This window comes from Panulirus ornatus, chromosome 54 (assembly GCF_036320965.1).
Source record: "Panulirus ornatus isolate Po-2019 chromosome 54, ASM3632096v1, whole genome shotgun sequence".
Taxonomy (NCBI): Eukaryota; Metazoa; Arthropoda; class Malacostraca; order Decapoda; family Palinuridae; genus Panulirus; species Panulirus ornatus.
This window is the reverse complement of record NC_092277.1, coordinates 4486646-4512558: the sequence shown is the minus strand read 5'-3', so window position 1 is coordinate 4512558 and position 25913 is coordinate 4486646. Positions and strand designations below refer to the sequence as shown.

At 40.3% G+C, this 25913-nt stretch overlaps 1 protein-coding gene across 1 annotated transcript in view; it reads left to right on the top strand.

Moving 5' to 3' along the window:
- Positions 1 to 4923: 4923 nt before the first annotated feature.
- LOC139765341 (armadillo segment polarity protein-like) overlaps positions 4924 to 25913 on the top strand; it is a 136297-nt gene continuing 115307 nt past the window's right edge. Inside the window, 5 exon segments of the mRNA XM_071692719.1 lie at positions 4924 to 5026; positions 6515 to 6747; positions 7366 to 7560; positions 8413 to 8664; positions 8666 to 8718. Coding sequence (XP_071548820.1) covers positions 4924 to 5026; positions 6515 to 6747; positions 7366 to 7560; positions 8413 to 8664; positions 8666 to 8718 — 836 coding nt within the window.

Below are 25913 nucleotides of genomic sequence, written 5' to 3'. Positions count from 1 at the left end.
CAATGAATAGAGTGAATTGGAACGATGTGGTACACTGGGCCGATGTCCTGTCAATGGATTGAACCAGGATATGTGAAGTGTCTGGGGTAAACCATGGAAAGTTCTGTGGGGCCTGGATGTGGAAAGGGAGCTGTGGTTTCAGTGCATTATTACATACAGCTAGAGACTGAATGTGAACGAAAGTGTCCCTTGTGTTCTTTTCCTAGCGCTACCTCGTGCACATTTGGGGGGGAGGAGGTTGTTATTTTCATGTGTGGCGGGATGGTGATGGGAATGAATAAAGGCAGACTATGAATTATGTGCATGTGTATATATGTATATGTCTGTGTGTGTATATATATGTATACGTTGAGATGTATAGGTATGTATATTTGCGTGTGTGGATGTGTATGTATATACATGTGTATGTGGGTGGGTTGAGCCATTCTTTCGTCTGTTTCCTTGCGCTACCTCTCTAACACGGGAGACTGCAACAAAGCAAAATGAATAAATGAATATATTTATTATTATTATTGTTATTATTATTATTATTATTATTATTATTATTATTATTATTATTATCATGATTATAATTATTATTTTCATTATTGTTATTATTTTATTTTTTTATTATATTATACTTTGTCGCAGTCTCCCGCGTTTGCGAGGTAGCGCAAGGAAACAGACGAAAGAAATGGCCCAACCCACCCCCATACACATGTATATACACACGTCCACACACGCAAATATACATACCTACACAGCTTTCCATGGTTTACCCCAGACGCTTCACATGCCTTGATTCAATCCACTGACAGCACGTCAACCCCGGTATACCACATCGCTCCAATTCACTCTATTCCTTGCCCTCCTTTCACCCTCCTGCATGTTCAGGCCCCGATCACACAAAATCTTTTTCACTCCATCTTTCCACCTCCAATTTGGTCTCCCTCTTCTCCTCGTTCCCTCCACCTCCGACACATATATCCTCTTGGTCAATCTTTCCTCACTCATTCTCTCCATGTGCCCGAACCATTTCAAAACACCCTCTTCTGCTCTCTCAACCATGCTCTTTTTATTTCCACACATCTCTCTTACCCTTACGTTACTTACTCGATCAAACCACCTCACACCACACATTGTCCTCAAACATCTCATTTCCAGCACATCCATCCTCCTGCGCACAACTCTGTCCATAGCCCACGCCTCGCAACCATACAACATTGTTGGAACCACTATTCCTTCAAACATACCCATTTTTGCTTTCCGAGATAATGTTCTCGACTCCCACACATTCTTCAAGGCCCCCAGAATTTTCGCCTTATTATTATCATTGTAGTTAACTGCTGTTTCCCTCATCAGCAAGGTTGCACAAGGAAACAGATGAAGAATGGCCCACCACCCACATACACATTATTATATTTTTGTATTGCTTTGTCGCTGTCTCCCGCGTTTGCGAGGTAGCGCAAGGAAACAGATGAAAGAAATGGCCCAACCCACCCCCTACACATGTATATACATACATGTCCACACGTGCAAATATACATACCCATACATCTCAATGTACACACATATATACACACACAGACACATACATATATACCCATGCACACAATTCACACTGTCTGCCTTTATTCATTCCCATCGCCACCTCGCCACACATGGAATGACATCCCCCTCCCCCCTCATGTGTGCGAGGTAGTGCTAGGAAAAGACAACAAAGGCCCCATTCGTTCACACTCAGTCTCTAGCTGTCATGCAATAATGCCCGCAACCACAGCTCCCTTTCCACATCCAGGCCCCACAGAACTTTCCATGGTTTACCCCAGATGCTTCACATGCCGTGATTCAATCCATTGACAGCACGTCGACCCCGGTATTCCACATCGATCCAATTCACTCTATTCCTTGCCTGTCTTTCATCCTCCTGTATGTTCAGGCACCGATCACTCAAAATCTTTTTCACTCCATCTTTCCACCTCCAATTTGGTCTCCCACTTCTCCTTGTTCCCTCCACCTCCGACCATGTATCCTCTTGGTCAATCTTTCCTCACTCATTCTCTCCATGTGCCCAAACCATTTCAAAACACCCTCTTCTGCTCTCTCAACCACGCTCTTTTTATTTCCACACATCTCTCTTACCCTTACATTACTTACTCGATCAAACCACCTCACACCACACCTTGTCCTCAAACATCTCATTTCCAGCACATCCACCCTCCTGCACACAACTCTATCCATAGCCCACGCCTCGCAACCATACAACATTGTTGGAACCACTGTTCCTTCAAACATACCCATTTTTGCTTTCCGAGATAATGTTCTCGACTTCCACACATTCTTCTAGGCTCCCAGGATTTCGCCCCCTCCCCCACCCTATGATTCACTTCCGCTTCCATGGTTCCATGCGCTGCCAGATCCACTCCTAGATATCTAAAACACTTTACTTCCTCCAGTTTTTCTCCATTCAAACTTACCTCCCAATTGACTTGACCCTCAACCCTACTGTACCTAATAACCTTGCTCTTATTCACATTTACTCTTAACTTTCTTCTTTCACACACTTTACCAAACTCAGTCACCAGCTTCTGCAGTTTCTCACATGAATCAGCCACCAGCGCTGTATCATCAGCGAACAACAACTGACTCACTTCCCAAGCTCTTTCATCCCCAACAGACTTCATACTTGCCCCTCTTTCCAAAACTCTTGCATTCACCTCCCTAACAACCCCATCCATAAACAAATTAAACAACCATGGAGACATCACACACCCCTGCCGCAAACCTACATTCACTGAGAACCAGTCACTTTCCTCTCTTCCTACACGTACACATGCCTTACATCCTTGATAAAAACTTTTCACTGCTTCTAACAACTTGCCTCCCCCACCATATATTCTTAATACCTTCCACAGAGCATCTCTATCAACTCTATCATATGCCTTCTCCAGATCAATAAATGCTACATACAAATCCAATTGCTTTTCTAAGTATTTCTCACATACATTCTTCAAAGCAAACACACACATGTATATACATAAATGCCCATACACGCGCATATACTTATATATACATTTGAACATTATGCATACATATACATACACCAACACATACATGTACATATTCATACTTTTGTTTTTAACTGGTAAGATATTAATTACCACTTTAGTAATAACGAAAACCCTTAATCTTCATTACATACGTTATTTGATTCATTTGTTTTTGATTTGCATGACCATTTTCAGGAATGTAACAAGTAAATGGAGAGGTTCCTGTATGTGAAAAGTACATGTTAGCTTATCATTCATTGATTATATGTTGAATATTATGTATTGAAGACTGTTGCTCAGTGTATGGATGCTATGTAAAACTTCCATCTCCTTTACTATTTTCTCTTAATATGTACATGATTATGAGTGCATACATTATTGTAGAACAGAGTAAAGAGAATTGTTTAGAAAGAATACGTGAAAAATGCACTGATTTTGATAGTAGTATTTTGAACTGAAGGGGATTTCAAACATTTTGTTGCTAGTTAAATCTTCTATTTGAGTTTGCATACATTCTGTATTTTTCTGAACACCATATCTAGATAATTGTTAATTCATGCAATAGGTAAGAGCCTGCTGAAAAAATTTTGTGCAAAAAATGTAGGAAAAATATAGTATATTACATATAATTATAATTTTGAATGTTTTGAACCAAAGGCTATTGCCAGATTTAATTTCTATTTTAGACTTCCAGCTTTTTCATAGTTTTTTCTGATTGCTTGCTGAATATTTGGATACTTTTAGATTATAGTCTTGCAGTACACAAGAACCTACTGATGGGAATTGCATGAAAAGAAATGATGGCAAGTGCAATTTCCCTGATCATTCACTAGCCATAAGCTAAAAGTTTTTAACCGAAGACAATTGCAAGGGTTTGGGTGTTAGGTAGGATTTCCATTTCTTTTAGCTATATTTACCTGTATTTTTCTGAATATGTAGATAATTGTTATTTCTTGCATTAGGGAAGAACCTACTAAAATGAATTGTTTTTGATGAAATATGTTAGAAATATGATTACTCTTTCATTCACTAAATATGAATTCAATTTTTCGGGAGCTAGGTAAGACTTCCAACTCTTTGAGCTATTTTCTCCAATATATTTCTGAATTTGTAGATAATTGTTCATTCTTGCATTAAGTAAGAACCTACTGAAGAAACTTGTGTAGTAACATTATATGAAAAATACGCTTTACAATCCTGTTCACTGATTATAATTTGAATGTTTTGAATCAAAAGTGATTGCAACCATTCAGATGATAGCAAAGATTTTAACTGTTTCCTATATTTTTTGAATATGTAGATTGATATTAATTCGTGCATTAGTCAAGAATCTCTTGAAGGGAGTTGTGTAGAAAGAACATATGAAAATACAAGTTCATTGTTTTGAACATAAGGCAGTCCTAGCCATTTGTGTGACAGAGCATTTCCAACTCTACCAGTCAGTTTTCAGTTATCATATGCAAGTAACTATTAGTTGTTTCTGACTGCAAGTGAGTATTATGTGTTTATGATTTCTCAGTAATTTTCATTTAGATATTAAATTTGAATATGAAGGAAACTTTATATATATGTGTTATTGGGGCCTCCAGTTCTTAATCCTGTAATTATATTAAGACCATTGAACTGAAGTTTACAGACCTGAGAGTTGTGGGATTTCTTGGTACGTATTGTGTGAATGTGGGCAACATCTATGTATAACCGGTACAAAAAAGGTATCATAAATGCACATCAAGAGGGCACTTTTCATCATAGGCAATTCTTCATTTGTTCAAAAAGAATTTAGGAGTTTTGATTGCTCATGACAAAGGTGATTTTGTTGTCATTAGCCATATTCTGTGACATGGAAAAACTTGCCCATGTTCTTTGTATCACAAACCTAGACTTAGATTTAGAAATGGGGAATGTTGGAATGGGGAGTGATCTAGAAGGCACCATTGACATTCACATATCTGTGGAGGGTAAGCAAGAAAATACTATGGGAGTAGCCTGTATGGAAGGTATATAAGAAGGTACAATTGACTTTGGTGCTGGTGTTAAGAAATTATGGAAAGTGACTGGTAAGGGAGGTCAAGAATCCACCTCGAACCATGTCATGGATATGGAGAGAGACATTAACTCAATTGTGGAGAGAATGTGAGAGCATACTGTGGGAAGTGTAGGCCAGGAAGCCAGTACAAGTTTTGACACTGGTATGGAAAGAAATTGAAAGAGCTCAACAGTGATTTGAACATGAAAATCACCAAATGTCCAGTCTCTAGATATGGGAATCTGCATATTTGGCAATACTTGTGCATCATATTGGGAAAGTGTAGATTTCAACTCAACACAAAAAAAATGTCTAAACTTGCCCAAGAAAGGCAAAAGCTGCTTTGGGAAGGGATGCACTTTTCCTCATCCAGAGGTGTGCAGTGCAAATTATCATTAGATGAAGGACTTTGGACCAATTCTGCAATTATCACCATTTAGAAGGAAAATTGTGACATATCTCATGACGATCACAGTTCTCACCACACAACAAATGGTAGGAGTGGAGAACTTCCAGAGGTGGCAGTATGTTAGCTCTAAAGAATACTAAATGAACTAAAACCACTATACCAGGCACAACAGAGCTGGACATATTAACCCCTTAACATCTCCATGTGGATATTTATGTACAGCATAAGTTAAAGAGCATGCATCACTTATAAACAGTGAGCAGGTTGAGAAGTATATCATATTTGGTAGAATTGTACACTTTAGTTGATTATAAAAACAGAGTTAAGAAGATAATTCTTCTTGATATTTTGAACTTTTGTCTTCACTGTACAAGGAAAATTTTGCAATTGGCTTACCAAAAGGTTAAAGAAATTCAAAAGAAAGTCCTCTTAGCTTGCCAACCTTGTTTTCAAATGGCATTGAATGGGGAATTTTCTTGTATTGCCATGAAACAATAATAGATTATGCAACATGTAAAAGTCTATCCCTTTCACTAATAGATATGTCTCCATCCATTTTACATTGCAGGCCATTTCAGTTTTGATAATTGTACAGTGTACAATTATATTTTTTACGCATCTTTAGCTGTAATTGTTTTGATACATTCTCCTGACTTCCTAATAAACTTCTCTTATTGCATCTTGCATAGAATGTTGGAATTGTATTCCATAGAAGTATATTGAAAAAGTGATTCTTGTTCTCATGGTTTTATAGAACCTTACTGTGTAAGTTATTTTTTTTATACTTCAAGAATTGTTACTGTAAGGAAAGAAAAATTAGGTATCCAAGAACACAGTCTATTGAGACAAAGATCTATATATGGAGATAAAGAATTCAGTGTCCACTCTCTTTGTTTTTCAACTTTATTTTCACTTTTTTTTATTATCCTGTGGAAGAATGAAAAACATATGGGTTCTTTGATCAAAAGGAGCTAGATCTCTTTGGTTAAAAGAATTGATATTAGAGTTTGCTTAAAGATTTTGTCATAATTTTTTTTCTATTCTTGTCAGTGTCACAGGGTGGCTACCATAACCCTGCAGACATGCCTCTGCAGAACCCCAAGGAACAAATTGCTATGTGGCAGCAGAACACTTACATGAGTGACTCAGGCATCCACTCAGGTGCCACCACAAATGCACCATCTCTCACTGGCAAGGAGGAGGAAATGGATGCTGAGTGGATGGAAGGACAAGCACATCAAGGGTTCAACCAGGGTGCCTTCACAACAGAGCAGGAAGGAAGTGTTGGGTTTTGATATGCTTTTAAACTTAATGGAAATACTGGTAGATTTTAAAGGAAGAGCTGATGCATTTAGGCTCCTGTCTAAAGTGAAAAAAATTCATTAATATTCGTAACCAGCAGCTCTTTTGGGTACCTTCATCACTTATACCAGTTGTATGAGTTTAGTTGCCAGTCTTTTTTGCTGTTTGAATATGTGATAATTTATTTACTGGTACAAATTTTGACAACTTATGCTGCATATTTTATTTGAGTGCTGTGGATTTGCAATATACCTTATCTACTTTGTGAAATTATTTTCCCATTTTTCAAAACAGCTATTGCCATAATTCTAATTATACTTTATTTTTGCAGTCTACATGTTTGTAGTCCGTAAAGTGGCTTTTCTTCCACTCTCTGTCATACTCTGCAAAGTGTTCTTGGGTAAAAGTCCATAAAGACATTGTTATTCTCAGCTAGTTGATTTTAGTCTTACCCTACTGGATGTTCATCTGCATTCTGTATGTAAAATTATGACATTTAGTGGTTCATGAAGTGACAGCGTAACTTATTCCAGCAAGCATCACTTCCCAATGGATGGACATAGATTTTATCTGTAGTTATTGCTGTTTCTTTTTTATAGGTTGATGATATGAGCCAGCAGTTGAACTAAACTCAGTCCCAGCGTGTCCGAGCTGCTATGTTTCCTGAGACTTTGGATGAGGGTGTGGAGATTCCCTCTACCCAGTTTGACCCACAACAACCCACTGCTGTACAAAGGCTGGCAGAACCCTCACAGATGCTCAAGCATGCAGTTGTAAATATGATAAATTATCAGGTCAGTTTGCATAATGATTTTATTTTAATCCACATTACTGTGTAGCATTTTCAAAATCTATAACTATGGCTTTATGTAATCCTTGCATCCATTATTCATTAACTCTTAAACCAAAGCTCAATTTTTTTGAGAGATCTATGGCATGCCACAAGTATTTTTATCATTTAGTATCTATCTGTACAGTGTCTATCTGTGTGTGTCTCTCCCTTTCTGTCTGTCATTGTCATATTTACATTTTACTCATTTCTGATCCGTCATTGGCAACTGAATCATGATCTCTACCCTGCCATACACTTTTACTCTCTGTTTTATTACTTTTATTTACACTATAGGAATTTTTAAAAAATTTTTCAGACTACTTTTATTTACAGGAATCTGTTTAATTCCATGTCTTTCTCATGTTTGATTTTCTGTCTACCTTGCTTCCATAATCATTTTGAAATATGTTACCTTGTCCTCCAAAGATAATTACATTATCAGATGTACTACAATTCTTGAAATTTATGCCCTTCATTATGTTATGCCTTACATAGATCAAGATGTTCTGCATTTAGATTATGATTTATTGAACTATAATGATATCTCTTAAACTAAACTGGCAGATGTGATATGTGTGTGTGGTATTTGCTGTATAACAAAACTGATTTGAATTTAAAACATTCTAATATGTAAGAATGATTTATGATACTTCATTTCTTGGATATCCTAGTTCCTTTTTTATTTCACCCTCCACATCTATTTCTTAAAAATGCCTGAGCTGTTTGAACCAGACAGGCTGGTATACTGGTGCAAACCAGATTTTTACTACCTTCACTAGCCTCTCATGCCTTATGACTAACATTTCATCAAAAGGATGATGCTGACTTGGCAACACGTGCTATACCTGAGTTGATCAAATTGCTGAACGATGAGGATCAGGTTGTGGTGTCGCAGGCTGCCATGATGGTGCACCGTCTCAGTAAGAAGGAGGCCTCTCGTCATGCTATCATGAACTCTCAGCAGATGGTGGCAGCCCTTGTTCGTGCCCTCTCCAATTCAAATGACTTGGAGACTACTAGAGTAACAGTTGGGGCACTCCACAACTTATCTCACCATCGTCAGGGCTCTCCTTGCTATTTTCAAATCGGGTGGCATCCCTGCTTTGGTTAAACTTCTCAGGTAAGATAAAGACTTCAAGAAATGCTTCTTTTGGAGATTACCTTGACTTGTCTTCACTGAAAGTGGATGGAGAGAGATGGGTGATTATTGGTGTATCTGCACCTGGGCATGAGAAGAAAGATCATGAGAGGCAAGTGTTTTGGGAGCAGCTGGGTGAATGTATTAGTACTTTTGATGTGCGAGACCGAGTTATAGTGATGGGGGATTTGAATGCAAAGGTGAGTAATGTGGCAGTTGAGGGAATAATTGGTGTACATGGGGTGTTCAGTGTTATAAATGGAAATGATGAAGAGCTTGTAGATTTATAAGCTGAAAAAGGACTGGTGATTGGGAATACCTGGTTTAAAAAAGAGAGATATACATAAGTATATGGAGGCGTGGGCTATGGATAGTGTTGTGCGCAGGAGGATGGATGTGCTGGAAATGAGATGTTTGAGGACAATGTGTGGTGTGAGGTGGTTTGATCGAGTAAGTAACGTAAGGGTAAGAGAGATGTGTGGAAATAAAAAGAGCGTGGTTGAGAGAGCAGAAGATGGTGTTTTGAAATGGTTTGGGCACATGGAGAGAATGAGTGAGGAAAGATTGACCAAGAGGATATATGTGTCGGAGGTGGAGGGAACGAGGAGAAGAGGGAGACCAAATTGTAGGTGGAAAGATGGAGTGAAAAAGATTTTGTGTGATCGGGGCCTGAACATGCAGGAGGGTGAAAGGAGGGCAAGGAATAGAGTGAATTGGAGCGATGTGGTATACCGGGGTTGACGTGCTGTAAGTGGATTGAATCAAGGCATGTGAAGCGTCTGGGGTAAACCATGGAAAGCTGTGTAGGTATGTATATTTGCGTGTGGGAGTATGTAATACTTGTGTTGGGGTAGGTTGGGCATTCTTGTCTGTTTCTTGCGCACTGCAAACCGGACAGCGACAAAGCAAAAAAAAAAAATGTATCTAAGTAGGAGAGATGGCCAGAGAGCATTATTGGATTACGTGTTAATTGATAGGCGCGTGAAAGAGAGGCTTTTGGATGTTAATGTGCTGAGAGGTGCAACTGGAGGGATGTTGATCATTATCTTGTGGAGGCGAAGGTGAAGATTTGTAGAGGTTTTCAGAAAAGAAGAGAGAATGTTGGGTGAAGAGAGTGGTGAGAGTAAGTGAGCTTGGGAAGGAGACTTGTGTGAGGAAGTACCAGGAGAGACTGAGTAAAGAATGGAAAAAGGTGAGAACAAAGGATGTAAGGGGAGTGGGGGAGGAATGGGATGTATTTAGGGAAGCAGTGATGGCTTGCGCATAAGATGCTTGTGGCATGAGAAGCATGGGAGGTGGACATACTAGAAAGGGTAGTGAGTGGTGGGATGAAGATGTAAGATTATTAGTGAAAGAGAAGAGAGAGGCATTTGGACCATTTTTGCAGAGAAATAATGCAAATGAGTGGGAGATGTATAAAAGAAAGAGACAGGAGGTCAAGAGAAAGGTGCAAGAGGCAAAAAAGAGGGCAAATGAGAGTTGGGGTGAGAGAGGATTGTTAGATTTTAAGGAGACTAAAAAGATGTTTTGGAAGGAGGTAAATTAAGTGCATAAGACAAGGGAACAAATGGGAACATGAGTGAAGGGGGCTAAATGGGGAGGTGATAACAAGTAGTGGTGATGTGAGAAGGAGATGGAGTGAGTATTTTGAAGGTTTGTTGAATGTGTTTCATGATAGAGTGGCAGATATAGGGTGTTTTGGTCGAGGTGGTGTGCAAAGTGAGAGGGTGAAGGAGAATGATTTGGTAAACAGAGAAGAGGTAATAAAAGCTTAGCAGAAGATGAAAGACTGCAAGGCAGTGGGTTTGGATGGTATTGCAGTGGGATTTATTAAAAAAGGGGTTGACTGTATTGTTGACTTGTTGGTAAAGTTATTTAATGTATGTATGACTCATGGTGAGGTGCCTGGGGGCTGGCAGAATGCTTGCATAGTGCCATTGCACAAAGGCAAAGAGGGTAAGAGTGAGTGCTCAAATTACCGAGGTATAAGTTTGTTGAGTATTCCTGGTAAATTATATGGGAGGGTATTGATTGAGAGGGTGAAGGCATGTACAGAGCATCAGATTGGGGAAGAGCAGTGTGGTTTCAGAAGTGGCAGAGTATGTGTGGATCAGGTGTTTGCTTTGAAGAATGTATGTGAGAAATACTTGGAAAAGGAAATGGATTTGTATGTAGCATTTTTAGATCTGGAGAAGGCATATGATAAGAGTTGATGGAGATGCTCTCTGGCAGGTATTGAGAATATATGGTGTGGGAGGTAAGTTGTTAGAAGCAGTGAAAAGTTTTTATTGAGGATGTAAGGCATGTGTATGTGTAGGAAGAGAGGAAAGTGATTGGTTCTCAGTGAATGTTGGTTTGCGGCAGGGGTGCATGATGTCTCCATGGTTGTTTAATTTGTTTATAGATGGCATTGTTAGGGAGGTGAATGCAAGAGTTTTGGAAAGAGGGGCAAGTATGAGTCTGTTGTGGATGAGAGAGCTTGGGAGGTGAGTCAGTTGTTGTTCACTGATGATACAGCGCTGGTGGCTGATTGGTGTGAGAAACTGCAGAAGCTGGTGACTGAGTTTGGTAAAATGTGCGAAAGAAGAAAGCTGAGAGTAAATGTGAATAAGAGTAAGGTTATCAGGTACAGTAGGGTTGAGGGTCAAGTCAATTGGGAGGTAAGTTTGAATGGAGAAAAACTTGAGGAAGTGAAGTGTTTTAGATATCTGGGAGAGGATTTGGCAGCGGATGGAACCGTGGAAGCGGAAGTGAATCATAGGGTGGGGGAGGGGGCGAAAGTTCTAGGAGCATTGAAGAGTGTGTGGAAGTTGAGAACGTTATCTTGGAAAGCAAAAATGTGTATGTTTGAAGTAATAGTGGTTCCAACAATGTTATATGGTTGCGTGGCTTGGGCTATAGATAGAGTTGTACGGAGGAGGGTGGATGTGCTGGAAATGAGATGTTTGAGGACAATATGTGGTGTGAGGTGGTTTGATCAAGTAAGTAATGAAAGGGTAAGAGAGATGTGTGGTAATAAAAAGAGTGTGGTTGAGAGAGAAGAGGTTGTTGTTGTGTTGAAATGGTTTGGTCACATGGAGAGAATGGGTGAGGAAAGATTGACCAAGAGGATATATGTGTTGGAGGTGGAGGGAACGAGGAGAAGTGGGAGAGCAAATTGGAGGTGGAAAGATGGAGTGAAAAAGATTTTGAGTGATCAGGGCCTGAACATGCAAGAGGGTGAAAGGTGTGCAAGGAATAGAGTGAATTGGAACGATGTGGTATACCGGGTTGACATGCTGTCAGTAGATTGAAGCGTCGGGGGTAATCCATGGAAAGTTGTGTGGGGCCTGGATGTGGAAAGGGAGCTGTGGTTTCGGTGCATTATACATGACAGTTAGAGACTGAGTGTGAATGAATGTGGCCTTTGTTTTCTTTTCTTAGCACTACCTCGCACACATGCAGTGGGAAGGGGTTTTCATTTCATGTGTGGCGGGGTGGCGACGGGAATGAATAAGGGCAGAGAGTGTGAATTATGTACATATGTATATAAGTATATGTCTATGAGTGTGTATATATATGTATACGTTGAGATGTATAGATATTTATATGTGCTGTGTGTGGATGTGTATGTATATACATATGTATGTGGGTGGGTTGGGCCATTCTTTTCTCTGTTTCCTTGCGCTACCTCGCTAACGCGGGAGACAGCGGCAAAGTATAATAAAAATTAATAAATAATTTTTACAGTGAACCCATATATAGTATACATGGTATTTAAGTTCCGAGAAAATATATTACCGTTTACCTGTTTATTTTTTTTTCCGCTGTCTCCCGCGTTTGTGAGGTAGCGCAAGGAAACAGACGAAAGAAATGGCCCAACCCACCCCCATACACATGTATATACATACGTCCACATACGCAAATATACATACCTACACAGCTTTCCATGGTTTACCCCAGACGCTTCACATGCCCTGATTCAATCCACTGACAGCATGTCAACCCCGGTATACCACATCGATCCAATTCACTCTATTCCTTGCCCTCCTTTCACCCTCCTGCATGTTCAGGCCCTGATCACACAAAATCTTTTTCACTCCATCTTTCCACCTCCAATTTGGTCTCCCACTTCTCGTTCCCTCCACCTCCGACACATATATCCTCTTGGTCATCTTTCCTCACTCATTCTCTCCATGTGCCCAAACCATTTCAAAACACCCTCTTCTGCTCTCTCAACCACGCTCTTTTTATTTCCATATTCTCTCTTACTCTTACGTTACTTACTCGATCAAACCACCTCACATCACACATTGTCCTCAAACATTCATTTCCAGGCACATCCATCCTCCTGCGCACAACTCTATCCATAGCCCACACCTTGCAACCATACAACATTGTTGGAACCACTATTCCTTCAAACTAATAAATATTTGCTTACAGAGATAATGTTCTGACTTCAACAGTTTTCAAGGATCAGGATTTTTGCCTCCCACCCTATGATCCACTTTTAGCTTCATGGTTCTCATTGACTGCTCAGATGCCAGTCCATTGCAAAAGCAAGTTAATATGCTCATCCAGTTTTTGTCTTATTCGAAACTTACTGCAATTGACTTGACCGTCAGCCATGTACGCTAGATAACTTGTCTTATTCAATTTTATCTAGTGTTTGCTTTACAATTTACAAAACTTAGCACCATGTTTTATGCAGTTTTATGGATCGACCAAGGCTATCATAGGTGAAATCAAGATGAGTAAATTCAGCTTTTCAGAAGCAGGACTTCATAATTGGCATCTTCAAAAATCTTGCAGATTTTTCCTAACATACCCATTTTAATAAATTAAATTAAAGGAGAATCACAGCAGCTGCGAAAGCACATTACTGTGATGAAAGCATATCAGTTTTTTCCTACGTAACAGCCTTGCTGATTCGTGTAAAAACTCTTTACTGCTTTGTAAAACTTGCTAAACACAAATCTGTAATAATTGAATAAGAGAATATTATACAAGTTATCAATGCCTTGGGGAGCATAATGTAATAAAAATGAGTGATGTTTTTCTAAGATTTCACGTGAACTACAATGATCTTCAAAGCAAACATGATAAATCTGTAATTGAAACGTTGCTCTTCAAAATGTGTATGTTTGAAGTTAGTGGCTCTCAACAATATAGTGCTCTCATATAGATTGTACCAGGAGTGATCTGAAAAAGAACAATATTTTTTTTACATAGTATGGGTAAATTTGGTAAGAGTTTTGACGAAAGGTTGTTTGTTGAAATTTGGCACTATGGCAGAATTCGGAATCCCAAGGATATATGTGTCATAGATACAGAGAATAACCAATTATACAACCAGTGAATAATTGAGTGTCACGCCTTTTTAAATAAATTGAAGGTTGCAATAGTAATTGAACGATGTGCCTTGACGTGCTGTCATGTTCCGGGATCATGAAAGTTTTCTATGTAAAACTGTGTTTCTGTTTACCAAAATCAGTTTAACTAATCCTTTGTTCTTTGCTACACTACCTCGACCATCAGAATTTCATTCATTATGCGGGCCGACATTAATCATAAATTACATTCTAACAAATTTCAATAATATCACTCATACTCTGATGTATATTTACATGCTTATGTGTTGTATACTACCATTGTATTGGTGCCACTTCCTGATTCCTTGCGCTCCTCCTTTCCGGAACAGCGTAAAGTATTATCTAAAAAATTTTAATGAACCTTTACCAACTGTATTTGTCCTACTTTTACCTTTGTTTATACCTGTTTAAATAGACTGAATGAGGGAGAGGTTGGTCAGTTGGGAGTAGAATTCTGTTACATCTTAAATTTTTCAGAGAAAACTTAATAAATGAAATATTGACAAGTGCTGGAGGTGTTCAAAGAGTCGCATTAACTTTTCTTAATCGGAGGGAAATAGCTTCAGTAACCAGGAGTCACCTGAAAGCCTCTGGGTCAGAAGTGGAACTTGCATTAGACAAGCTCTTTTCCCCCATTCATGATAATTGTTGTGGGTTTTTTAGCATTGCTGAGGTTTTCCTGGATCTTTGAGATCATGCAACATGCATTCTTTTCTGCCTTTATTTGATACTGTAAGGCAGGGCTTTGTACCATAAAAAACCTGCAAGTGTGTAAGAACATTGACCCTGAATTTGTTTGAAAATTGACCTGGAGGGCACTTATCTCAGACTGGCTGGCAGTGAAAAAACTAAATTTTGTTTTATCTTAAAATTTATACTTAAATTGTCTTTGCAGGTGTAAAGGCACAAAAGATGATATTGCACCATTACATTATTGTAAATCAGTGTGAAACTGTGTATGTTTGCAGACAGAATATTGTATAATAGTAAAGTAAAGAAAAAATGCAGCAAGTGACATGCAGCAAGGAGAAACATGTTCTGATGCCCAGCTTTCCAGACTATCAGGAACTATTGGACTATTATGTTACATCCCAAACTCACTCTGATGGGTCTTTAACTTAGTGAGCTGAATTTACATTGTGACAGACATTTATGGAAATTTACATTATATCCTGAACATAGTCTTTTGAGGTTCAAACGTTCTCGTCAAATCTGAATAACAATACATTGAAGCCCTTTAGCGCTTTGGCTTATATAGAAATGCATAATGTAAACTGCGTTATAAAAGGGAAAAATAGGGTTTTTTACATAAACATGATAAAAGTGCACTGTAAATTTCAGAATGATTGGGAAAATAAGGTTTGGTTCATACACGCCTGCCTCACACACACCATTCCGTACATTTTTCCACTATTTCTCTCCGTCCAGTAATCCTCCACCCTGTAGCCCATGCCAGAGGTGGTCTTCCACTCATACCAACCCCTTTAATGGTATTGTCATACACTCTCCTTGTAAACTCATTGTCTTGCATTCTTAACACATGCCCAAACCACCTCAAAGTATTATGTTTTACCCATTCTACCTCTATACAATTCAGTCCCTTTGCATTCTCTGCCACACCACATCTCTCACACCCTTTCATTTCTTCATTCCATCTAGTCATACCACATGTCTGGATTCTTGACCTCTGTGACTCATTCTGTGTTCATGTTTTGGCTGCATAGGTCAGGGTTGGGAAAACTATGCTGTCCCTTAATCCTCTCTTCTTTTCCATACATACACCTCTACTCTTCATTATTCTATTAAGGGACTCAATAACTCTTCTTCCGCGTGCTGCACTCTCACTTAACTCTCCTTCGCTATCACCACAATTACCCAAGACAACTCTTAGATGCTGATATTCCCTCACTTCTTCCAGTCTTCCCCCCCCCCCCCATAACCACAGCACAATTTAATACATTTCTTCCTTCATTATATATAGATTAACAAGATCTGTACTCTCACTCTATTTCCTTTCAAACTTCATTACTTTAATTTTACTTGCACATGTTATAGAACACCCTCTTCACTCTCAGCAAACAACACAGGGTCACCTGCAAACTGGCTTGCCACGAGCCACCACATCCACTGCCACACTCCATCGCTGCACCTCGTTTCCTTAGTTTTACTTCACCTTTCTTATCACTCCATCCATATAGATATTAAAAAGCCACGGTGACATCACACAGCCCTTCCTCACACTTACATATGTCCCAAAACTTTTGCTCAATCCTCCATCCACCCTTATACATGCCATTGCTTCTCAATAGGAGGCTTGTACACCATTCAGCCATTGTCCACCTGCACCATGTATCTTTAACACATACTAGAAAGCATTCCCTAAGGATAGGGGAGAAAGAATACTTCCCACGCATTCCTCACGTGTTGTAGAAGGCGACTAAAGGGGATGGGGGCAGGGGGCTGTAAACCCTTCCCTCCTTGTATTTTAACTTTCTAAAATGGGAAACAGAAGAAGGAGTCACGCGGGGAGTGCTCATCCTCCTCGAAGGCTCAGATTGGGGTGTCTAAATGTGTGTGGATGTAACCAAGATGAGAAAAAAGGAGAGATAGGTAGTATGTTTGAGGAAAGGAACCTGGATGTTTTGGCTCTGAGTGAAACGAAGCTCAAGGGTAAAGGGGAAGAGTGGTTTGGGAAGGTCTTGGGAGTAAAGTCAGGGGTTAGTGAGAGGACAAGAGCGAGGGTAGGAGTAGCACTACTCCTGAAACAGGAGTGGTGGGAGTATGTGATAGAGTGTAAGAAAGTAAACTCTAGATTGATATGGGGAAAACTGGAAGTTGATGGAGAGAGATGGGTAATTATTGGTGCATATGCACCTGGGCATGAGAAGAAAGATCATGAGAGGCAAGTGTTTTGGGAGCAGCTGAGTGAGTGTGTTAGTAGTTTTGATGCAAGAGACCAGGTTATAGTGATAGGTGATTTGAATGCAAAGGTGAGTAATGTAGCAGTTGAGGGAATAATTGGTGTACATGGGGTGTTCAGTGTTGTAAATGGAAATGGTGAAGAGCTTGTTGATTTATGTGCTGAAAAAGGACTGGTGATTCGGAATACCTGGTTTAAAAAGTGGGATATACATAAGTATATGTATGTAAGTAGGAGAGATGGCCAGAGAGTGTTATTGGATTACGTGTTAATTGATAGGCGCGGTGAAAGAGAGGCTTTTGGATGTTAATGTGCTGAGAGGTTTAACTGGAGGGATGTGTGATCATTATCTTGTGGAGGCGAAGGTGAAGATTTGTATAGGTTTTCAGAAAAGAAGAGAGAATGTTGGAGTGAAGAGAGTGGTGAGAGTAAGTGAGCTTGGGAAGGAGACTTGTGTGAGGAAGTACCAGGAGAGACTGAGTAAAGAATGGAAAAAGGTGAGAACAAAGGACATAAGGGGAGTGGGGGAGGAATGGGATGTATTTAGGGAAGTAGTGATAGCTTGCACAAAATATGCTTGTGGCATGAAAAGCATGGGAGGTTGGCAGATTAGAAAGGGTAGTGAGTGGTGGGATGAAGAAGTAAGATTATTAGTGAAAGAGAAGAGAGAGGCATTTGGACGATTTTTGTTGGGAAATAATGCAAGTGAGTGGGAGATGTATAAAAGAAAGAGGCAGGAGGTGAAGAGTAAGGTGCAAGAGGTGAAAAAGAGGGCAAATGAGAGTTGGGGTGAGAGAGTATCAATAGATTTTAGGGAGACTAAAAAGATGTTTTGGAAGGAGGTAAATAAAGTGCTTAAGACAAGGGAACAAATGGGAACTTCAGTGAAGGGGGCTAATGGGGAGGTGATAACAATTACTGGTGATATGAGAAGGAGATGGAGTGAGTATTTTGAAGGTTTGCTTTATGTGTTTGATGATAGAGTGGAAGATATAGGGTGTTTTGGTACAGGTGATGTGCAAAGTGATAGGGTTAGGGAAAATGATTTGGTAAACAGAGTAGAGGTAGTAAAAGCTTTGCAGAAGATGAAAGCCTGCAAGGCAGCGGGTTTGGATAGTATTGCAGTGGAATTTATTAAAAAACGGGGTGACTGTATTGTTGACTGGTTGGTAAGGTTATTTAATGTATGTATGACTCATGGTGAGGTGCCTGAGGATTGGCGGAATGCTTGCATAGTGCCTTTGTACATAGGCAAAGGGGATAAAAGTGAGTGCTCGAATTACAGTTTGTTGAGCACTCCTGGGAAATTATATGGGAGGGTATTGATTGAGAGGGTGAAGGCATGTACAGAGCATCAGATTGGGGAAGAGCAGTGTGGCTTCAGAAGTGGTAGAGGATGTGTGGATCAGGTGTTTGCTTTGAAAAATGTATGTGAGAAATACATAGAAAAGCAAATGGATTTGTATGTAGCATTTATGGATCTGGAGAAGGCATAGGATAGAGTTGATAGAGATGCTCTGTGGAAGGTATTAAGAATATATGGTGTGGGAGGCAAGTTGATAGAAGCAGTGAAAAGTTTTTATTGAGGATGTAAGGCATGTGTACATGTAGGAAGAGAGGAAGGAAAGTGATTGGTTCTCAGTGAATGTAGGTTTGCGGCAGAGGTGCGTGATGTCTCCATGGTTATTTAATTTGTTTATGGATGGGGTTGTTAGGGAGGTGAATGCAAAAGTTTTGGAAAGAGAGGCAAGTATGCAGTCTGTTGTGGATGAGAGAGCTTGGGAAGTGAGTCAGTTGTTGTTTGCTGATGACACAGCGCTGGTGGCTGATTTTTGTGAGAAACTGCAGAAGCTGGTGACTGAATTTGGTAAAGTGTGTGAAAGAAGAAAGTTAAGAGTAAATGTGAATAAGAGCAAGGTTATTAGGTACAGTAGGGTTGAGGGTCAAGTCAATTGGGAGGTAAGTTTGAATGGAGACAAACTGGAGGAAGTGAAATGTTTAAATATCTGGGAGTGGATCTGGCAGTGGATGGAACCATGGAAGCGGAAGTGAATCACAGGGTGGGGGAGGGGGCGAGTTCTGGGAGCATTGAAGAATGTGTGGAAGTCGAGAACATTATCTTGGAAAGCAAAAATGGGTATGTTTGAAGGAATAGTGTTTCTAACAATGTTATATGGTTACGAGGTGTGGACTATGGATAGAGTTGTGCGGAGGAGGGTGGATGTGCTGGAAATGAGGTGTTTGAGGACAATATGTGGTGTGAGGTGGTTTGATCGAGTAAGTAATAATAGGGTAAGAGATATGTGTGGTAATAAAAAGAGCGTGGTTGAGAGAGCAGAAGAGGGTGTTTTGAAATGGTTTGGTCACATGGAGAGAATGAGTGAGGAAAGATTGACCAAGAGGATATATGTGTTAGAGGTGGAGGGAACGAGGGGAAGTGGGAGACCAAATTGGAGGTGGAAAGATGGAGTGAAAAAGGTTTTGAGCGATCAGGGGCTGAACATGCAGGAGGGTGAAAGGCGTGCAAGGAATAGAGTGAATTGGAATGATGTGGTATACCGGGGTCGACTTGCTGTCAGTGGATTGAACCAGGGCTTGTGCAGCGTTTGGGGTAAACCCTGGAAAGTTCTGTGGGGCCTGGATGTGGAAAGGGAGCTGTGTTTTTGGTTCATTATTACATGACAGCTCGAGACTGAGTGTGAGCGAATGTGGCCTTTGTTGTCTTTTCCTAGCGCTACCTCATACACATGCGGGGGTAGGGGGTTGTTATTTCATGTGTGGCGGGGTGGCGATGGGAATGAATAAAGGCAGACAGTATGAATTATGTACATGTGTATATATGTATATGTCTGTGTGTCTATATATGTATACGTTGAGATGTATAGGTATATATATTTGCATGTGTGGACGGGTATGTATTTAAATGTGTATATGGGTGGGTTGGGTCATTCTTTCGTCTGTTTCGTTGCGCTACCTTGCTAACCTGGGAGACAGCGACAAAGCAAAATAGATAGATAAAAATAGAAAGCATTCCACTTGACTCTGTCATATGTTTTCTTCAGATCCATAAAAGTTGCATACAGCTTCTTACCTCTCACTGAATACTGTTCCCCTGTCATCTTTACTACAAAAATCTGATCCACACTACAAAAATCTGATCCACACATCCTCCTACCCTTCCTAAAACTCCCTTGCTCTTCGCTTATTCTGCAGTCAGTCACTTTCATCACTGTTTCAATTGATATTCTTACACACACTTTTCCTGGTATACTTGACAAGCTTATTCCCCTATAATTGTGACTTACATCCTCAGCACCTTTTCCTGTGAATAAAGGAGCGATGATAGCTTTCACCCAATCCTCAAGCACAACCTTCTATTTCCATGCTATTTATACTTTATACTTTGTTGCTGTCTCCCGCGTTGGCGAGGTAGCGCAAGGAAACAGACGAAAGAATGGCCTAACCCACCCATATACACATGTATATACATGCATGTCCACACACAGCACATATACATACCTATACATCTCAACGTATACATATATATACACATACACACGTGTACATATATACACACGTACATAATTCATACTATCTGTCCTTATTCATTCCCGTTGCCACCCCGTCAAACATGAAATGAAAACCCCCTCCCCCCGCATGTGCGCGAGGTAGCGCTAGGGAAAGACAACAAAGGCCACATTCATTCACACTCAGTCTCTAGCTGTCACGTAATAATGCACCAAAAGCACAGCTCCCTTTCCACATCCAGGCCCCACAAAACTTTCCATGATTTACCCCAGACACTTCACATGCCCCAGTTCAATCCATTGGCAGCATGCCGACCCTGGTATACCACATCGTTCCAATTCACTCTATTCCTTGTACGCCTTTCACCCCCTGCATGTTCAGGCCCTGATCACTCAAAATCTTTTTCACTCCATCTTTCCACCTCCAATTTGGTCTCCCACTTCTTGTTCCCTCCACATATATCCTCTTTGTCAATCTTTTCTCACTCATTCTCCCCATGTGACCAAACCACTTCAAAAAACCCTCTTCTGCCCTCTCAACCACGCTTTTTATTACCACACATCTCTCTTACCCTTTCATTACTTACTCGATCAAACCACCTCACACCAAATATTGTCCTCAAACATTTCATTTACAGCATATCCACCCTCCTCTGCACAACTCTATCTATACCCATGCCTTGCAACCATATAACATTGTTGGAACCACTATTCCTTCAAACATACCCATTTTTGCTTTCCAAGGTAATGATCTCAACTTCCACACATTCTTCAATGCTCCTAGAACTTTCACCCCCTCCCCCACCCTATGATTCACTTCCGCTTCCATGGTTTCATCCGCTGCCAAATCTACTCCCACATATCTAAAACACTTCACTTCCTCCAGTTTTTCTCCATTCAAACTTACCTCCCAATTGACTTGCCCCTCTCCCCTACTGTACCTAATAACCTTACTCTTATTCACATTTACTCTCAGCTTTCTTCTTTCACACACTTTACCAAACTCAGTCACCAGCTTCTGCAGTTTCTCACCCGAATCAGCCACCAGCACTGTATCATCAGCAAACAACAACTGACTCACTTCCCAAGCTCTCTCATCCACAACAGACTTCATACTTTCCCCTCTTTCCAAAACTCTTGCATTCACTTCCCTAACAACGCAATCCATTAACAAATTAAACACCCATGGAGACATCACGCACCCCTGCCACAAACCAACATTCACTGAGAACCAATCTCTTTCTTCTCGTCCTACATGTACACATGCCTTCATCCTCGATAAAAACTTTTCACTGCTTCTAACAACTTACCTCCCACACCATATATTCTTAATACCTTCCACAGAGCATCTCTATCAACTCTATCATATGCCTTCTCCAGATCTATAAATGCTACATACAAGTCCATTTGCTTTTCTAAGTATTTCTCACATACATTCTTCAAAGCAAACACCTGATCCACACATCCTCTACCACTTCTGAAACCACACTGCTCTTCCCCAATCTGATGATCTGTACATACCTTCACCCTCTCAATCAATACCCTTCCATATAATTTCCCAAGAATACTCAACAAACTTATACCTCTGTAATTTGAGCACTCACTCTTATCTCCTTTGACTTTGTACAATGGCACTATACAAGCATTCTGCCAATCCTCAGGCACCTCACCATGAGTCATACATACATTAAATATCCTTACCAACCAGTTAACAGTACAGTCACCCCCTTTTTTCATAAATTCCACTGTAATACCATCCAAACCTGCTGCCTTGCCGGCTTTCATCTTTTGCAAAGCTTTTACTACCTCTTCTCTGTTTACCAAATCATTCTCCCTAGGCCTCCCACTTTGCACACCACCTTGGCCTAAACACCCTATATCTGCAACTTTATCATCAAACACATTCAACAAACCTTCAAAATACTCACTCCATCTCTCTCTCACATCACCACTACTTGTTATCACCTTCCCATTAGCTCGCTTCACTGAAGTTCCCATTTGTTCCCTTGTCTTACGCACTTTATTTATATCCTTCCAAAACATGTTTTTATTCTTCCTAAAATTTAATGATACTCTCTCACCCCAACTCTCATTTGCCCTCTTTTTTGCCTCTTGAACCTTTCTCTTGACCTCCTGCCTCTTTCTTTTATACATCTCCCAGTCATTTGCATTATTTCCCTGCAAAAATTGTCCAAATTCCTCTCTCTTCTCTTTCACTAATAATCTTACTTCTTCATCCCACCACTCACTACCCTTTCTAATCTGCCCACCTCCCACGCTTCTCCTGCCAGAAGCATCTTTTGCATAAGCCATCAATGTTTCCCTAAATACATCCCATTCCTCCCTCACTCCCCTTAGGCCCTTTGTTTTCACCTTTTTCCATTCTGTACTCAGTCTCTCCTGGTACTTCCTCACACAAGTCTCCTTCCCAAGCTCACTTACTCTCACCACTCTCTTCACCCCAACATTCTCTCTTCTTTTCTGAAAACCTCTGCAAATCTTCAACTTCTCCTCCATAGATAATGATCAGACATCCCTCCAGTTGTATCTCTCAGCACATTAACATCCAAAAGTCTCTCTTTCATGCGCCTATCAATTAAAACGTAATCCAATAACGCTCTCTGGCCATCTCTCCTACTTACATACGTATACTTATGTATATCTGTCTTTTTTAACCAGATATTCCCAATCACCCCAATCTGAGCCTTCGAGGAGGATGAGCACTCCCCGCATGACTCCTTCTGTTTCCCATTTTAGAAAGTTAAAAAAGTACAAGGAGGGGAGGATTTCTGGCCCCCCGCTCCCGTCCCCTCTAGTTGCTTTCTACGACACGCGAGGAATGCGTGGGAAGTATTCTTTCACCCCTAACCCCAGGGATAATATATATATATATATATATATATATATATATATATATATATATATTTTTTTTTTTTTTTTATTTATCTATTATACTTTGTCGCTGTCTCCCGCGTTTGCGAGGTAGCGCAAGGAAACAGACGAAAGAAATGGCCCAACCCCCCCCCATACACATGTATATACATATGTCCACACACGCAAATATACATACCTACACAGCATTCCATGGCTTACCCCAGACGCTTCACATGCCTTGATTCAATCCACTGACAGCACGTCAACCCCGGTATACCACATCGCTCCAATTCACTCTATTCCTTGCCCTCCTTTCACCCTCCTGCATGTTCAGGCCCCGATCACACAAAATCTTTTTCACTCCATCTTTCCACCTCCAATTTGGTCTCCCTCTTCTCCTTGTTCCCTCCACCTCCGACACATATATCCTCTTGGTCAATCTTTCCTCACTCATCCTCTCCATGTGCCCAAACCACTTCAAAACACCCTCTTCTGCTCTCTTAACCACGCTCTTTTTATTTCCACACATCTCTCTTACCCTTACGTTACTCACTCGATCAAACCACCTCACACCACACATTGTCCTCAAACATCTCATTTCCAGCACATCCATCCTCCTGCGCACAACTCTATCCATAGCCCACGCCTCACAACCATACAACATTGTTGGAACCACTATTCCTTCAAACATACCCATTTTTGCTTTCCGAGATAATGTTCTCGACTTCCACACATTCTTCAAGGCCCCAGAATTTTCACCCCCTCCCCCACCCTATGATCCACTTCCGCTTCCATGGTTCCATCCGCTGCCAGATCCACTCCCAGATATCTAAAACACTTCACTTCCTCCAGTTTTTCTCCATTCAAACTCACCTCCCAATTGACTTGACCCTCAACCCTACTGTACCTAATAACCTTGCTCTTATTCACATTTACTCTTAACTTTCTTCTTCCACACACTTTACCAAACTCAGTCACCAGCTTCTGCAGTTTCTCACATGAATCAGCCACCAGCGCTGTATCATCAGCGAACAACAACTGACTCACTTCCCAAGCTCTCTCATCCCCAACAGACTTCATACTTGCCCCTCTTTCCAAAACTCTTGCATTTACCTCCCTAACAACCCCATCCATAAACAAATTAAACAACCATGGAGACATCACACACCCCTGCCGCAAACCTACATTCACTGAGAACCAATCACTTTCCTCTCTTCCTACACGTACACATGCCTTACATCCTCGATAAAAACTTTTCACTGCTTCTAACAACTTCCTCCCACACCATATATTCTTAATACCTTCCACAGAGCATCTCTATCAACTCTATCATATGCCTTCTCCAGATCCATAAATGCTACATACAAATCCATTTGCTTTTCTAAGTATTTCTCACATACATTCTTCAAAGCAAACACCTGATCCACACATCCTCTACCACTTCTGAAACCACACTGCTCTTCCCCAATCTGATGCTCTGTACATGCCTTCACCCTCTCAATCAATACCCTCCCATATAATTTACCAGGAATACTCAACAAACTTATACCTCTGTAATTTGAGCACTCACTCTTATCCCTTTGCCTTTGTACAATGGCACTATGCACGCATTCCGCCAATCCTCAGGCACCTCACCATGAGTCATACATACATCAAATAACCTTACCAACCAGTCAACAATACAGTCACCCCCTTTTTTAATAAATTCCACTGCAATACCATCCAAACCTGCTGCCTTGCCGGCTTTCATCTTCCGCAAAGCTTTCACTACCTCTTCTCTGTTTACCAAATCATTTTCCCTAACCCTCTCACTTTGCACACCACCTCAACCAAAACACCCTATATCTGCCACTCTATCATCAGACACATTCAACAAACCTTCAAAATACTCACTCCATCTCCTTCTCACATCACCACTACTTGTTATCACCTCCCCATTTGCGCCCTTCACTGAAGTTCCCATTTGTTCTCTTGTCTTGCGCACTTTATTTACCTCCTTCCAGAACATCTTTTTATTCTCCCTAAAATTTAATGATACTCTCTCACCCCAACTCTCATTTCCCCTCTTTTTCACCTCTTGCACCTTTCTCTTGACCTCCTGTCTCTTTCTTTTATACATCTCCCACTCAATTGCATTTTTTCCCTGCAAAAATCGTCCAAATGCCTCTCTCTTCTCTTTCACTAATACTCTTACTTCTTCATCCCACCACTCACTACCCTTTCTAATCAACCCACCTCCCACTCTTCTCATGCCACAAGCATCTTTTGCGCAATCCATCACTGATTCCCTAAATACATCCCATTCCTCCCCCACTCCCCTTACTTCCATTGTTCTCACCTTTATATATATATATATATATATATATATATATATATATATATATATATATATATATATATATATATATATATATATATATACACATACACACACATACACACACATACGCACATATACACACACACACACATACATTATATACATATGAAAAATGTAAGAAACAA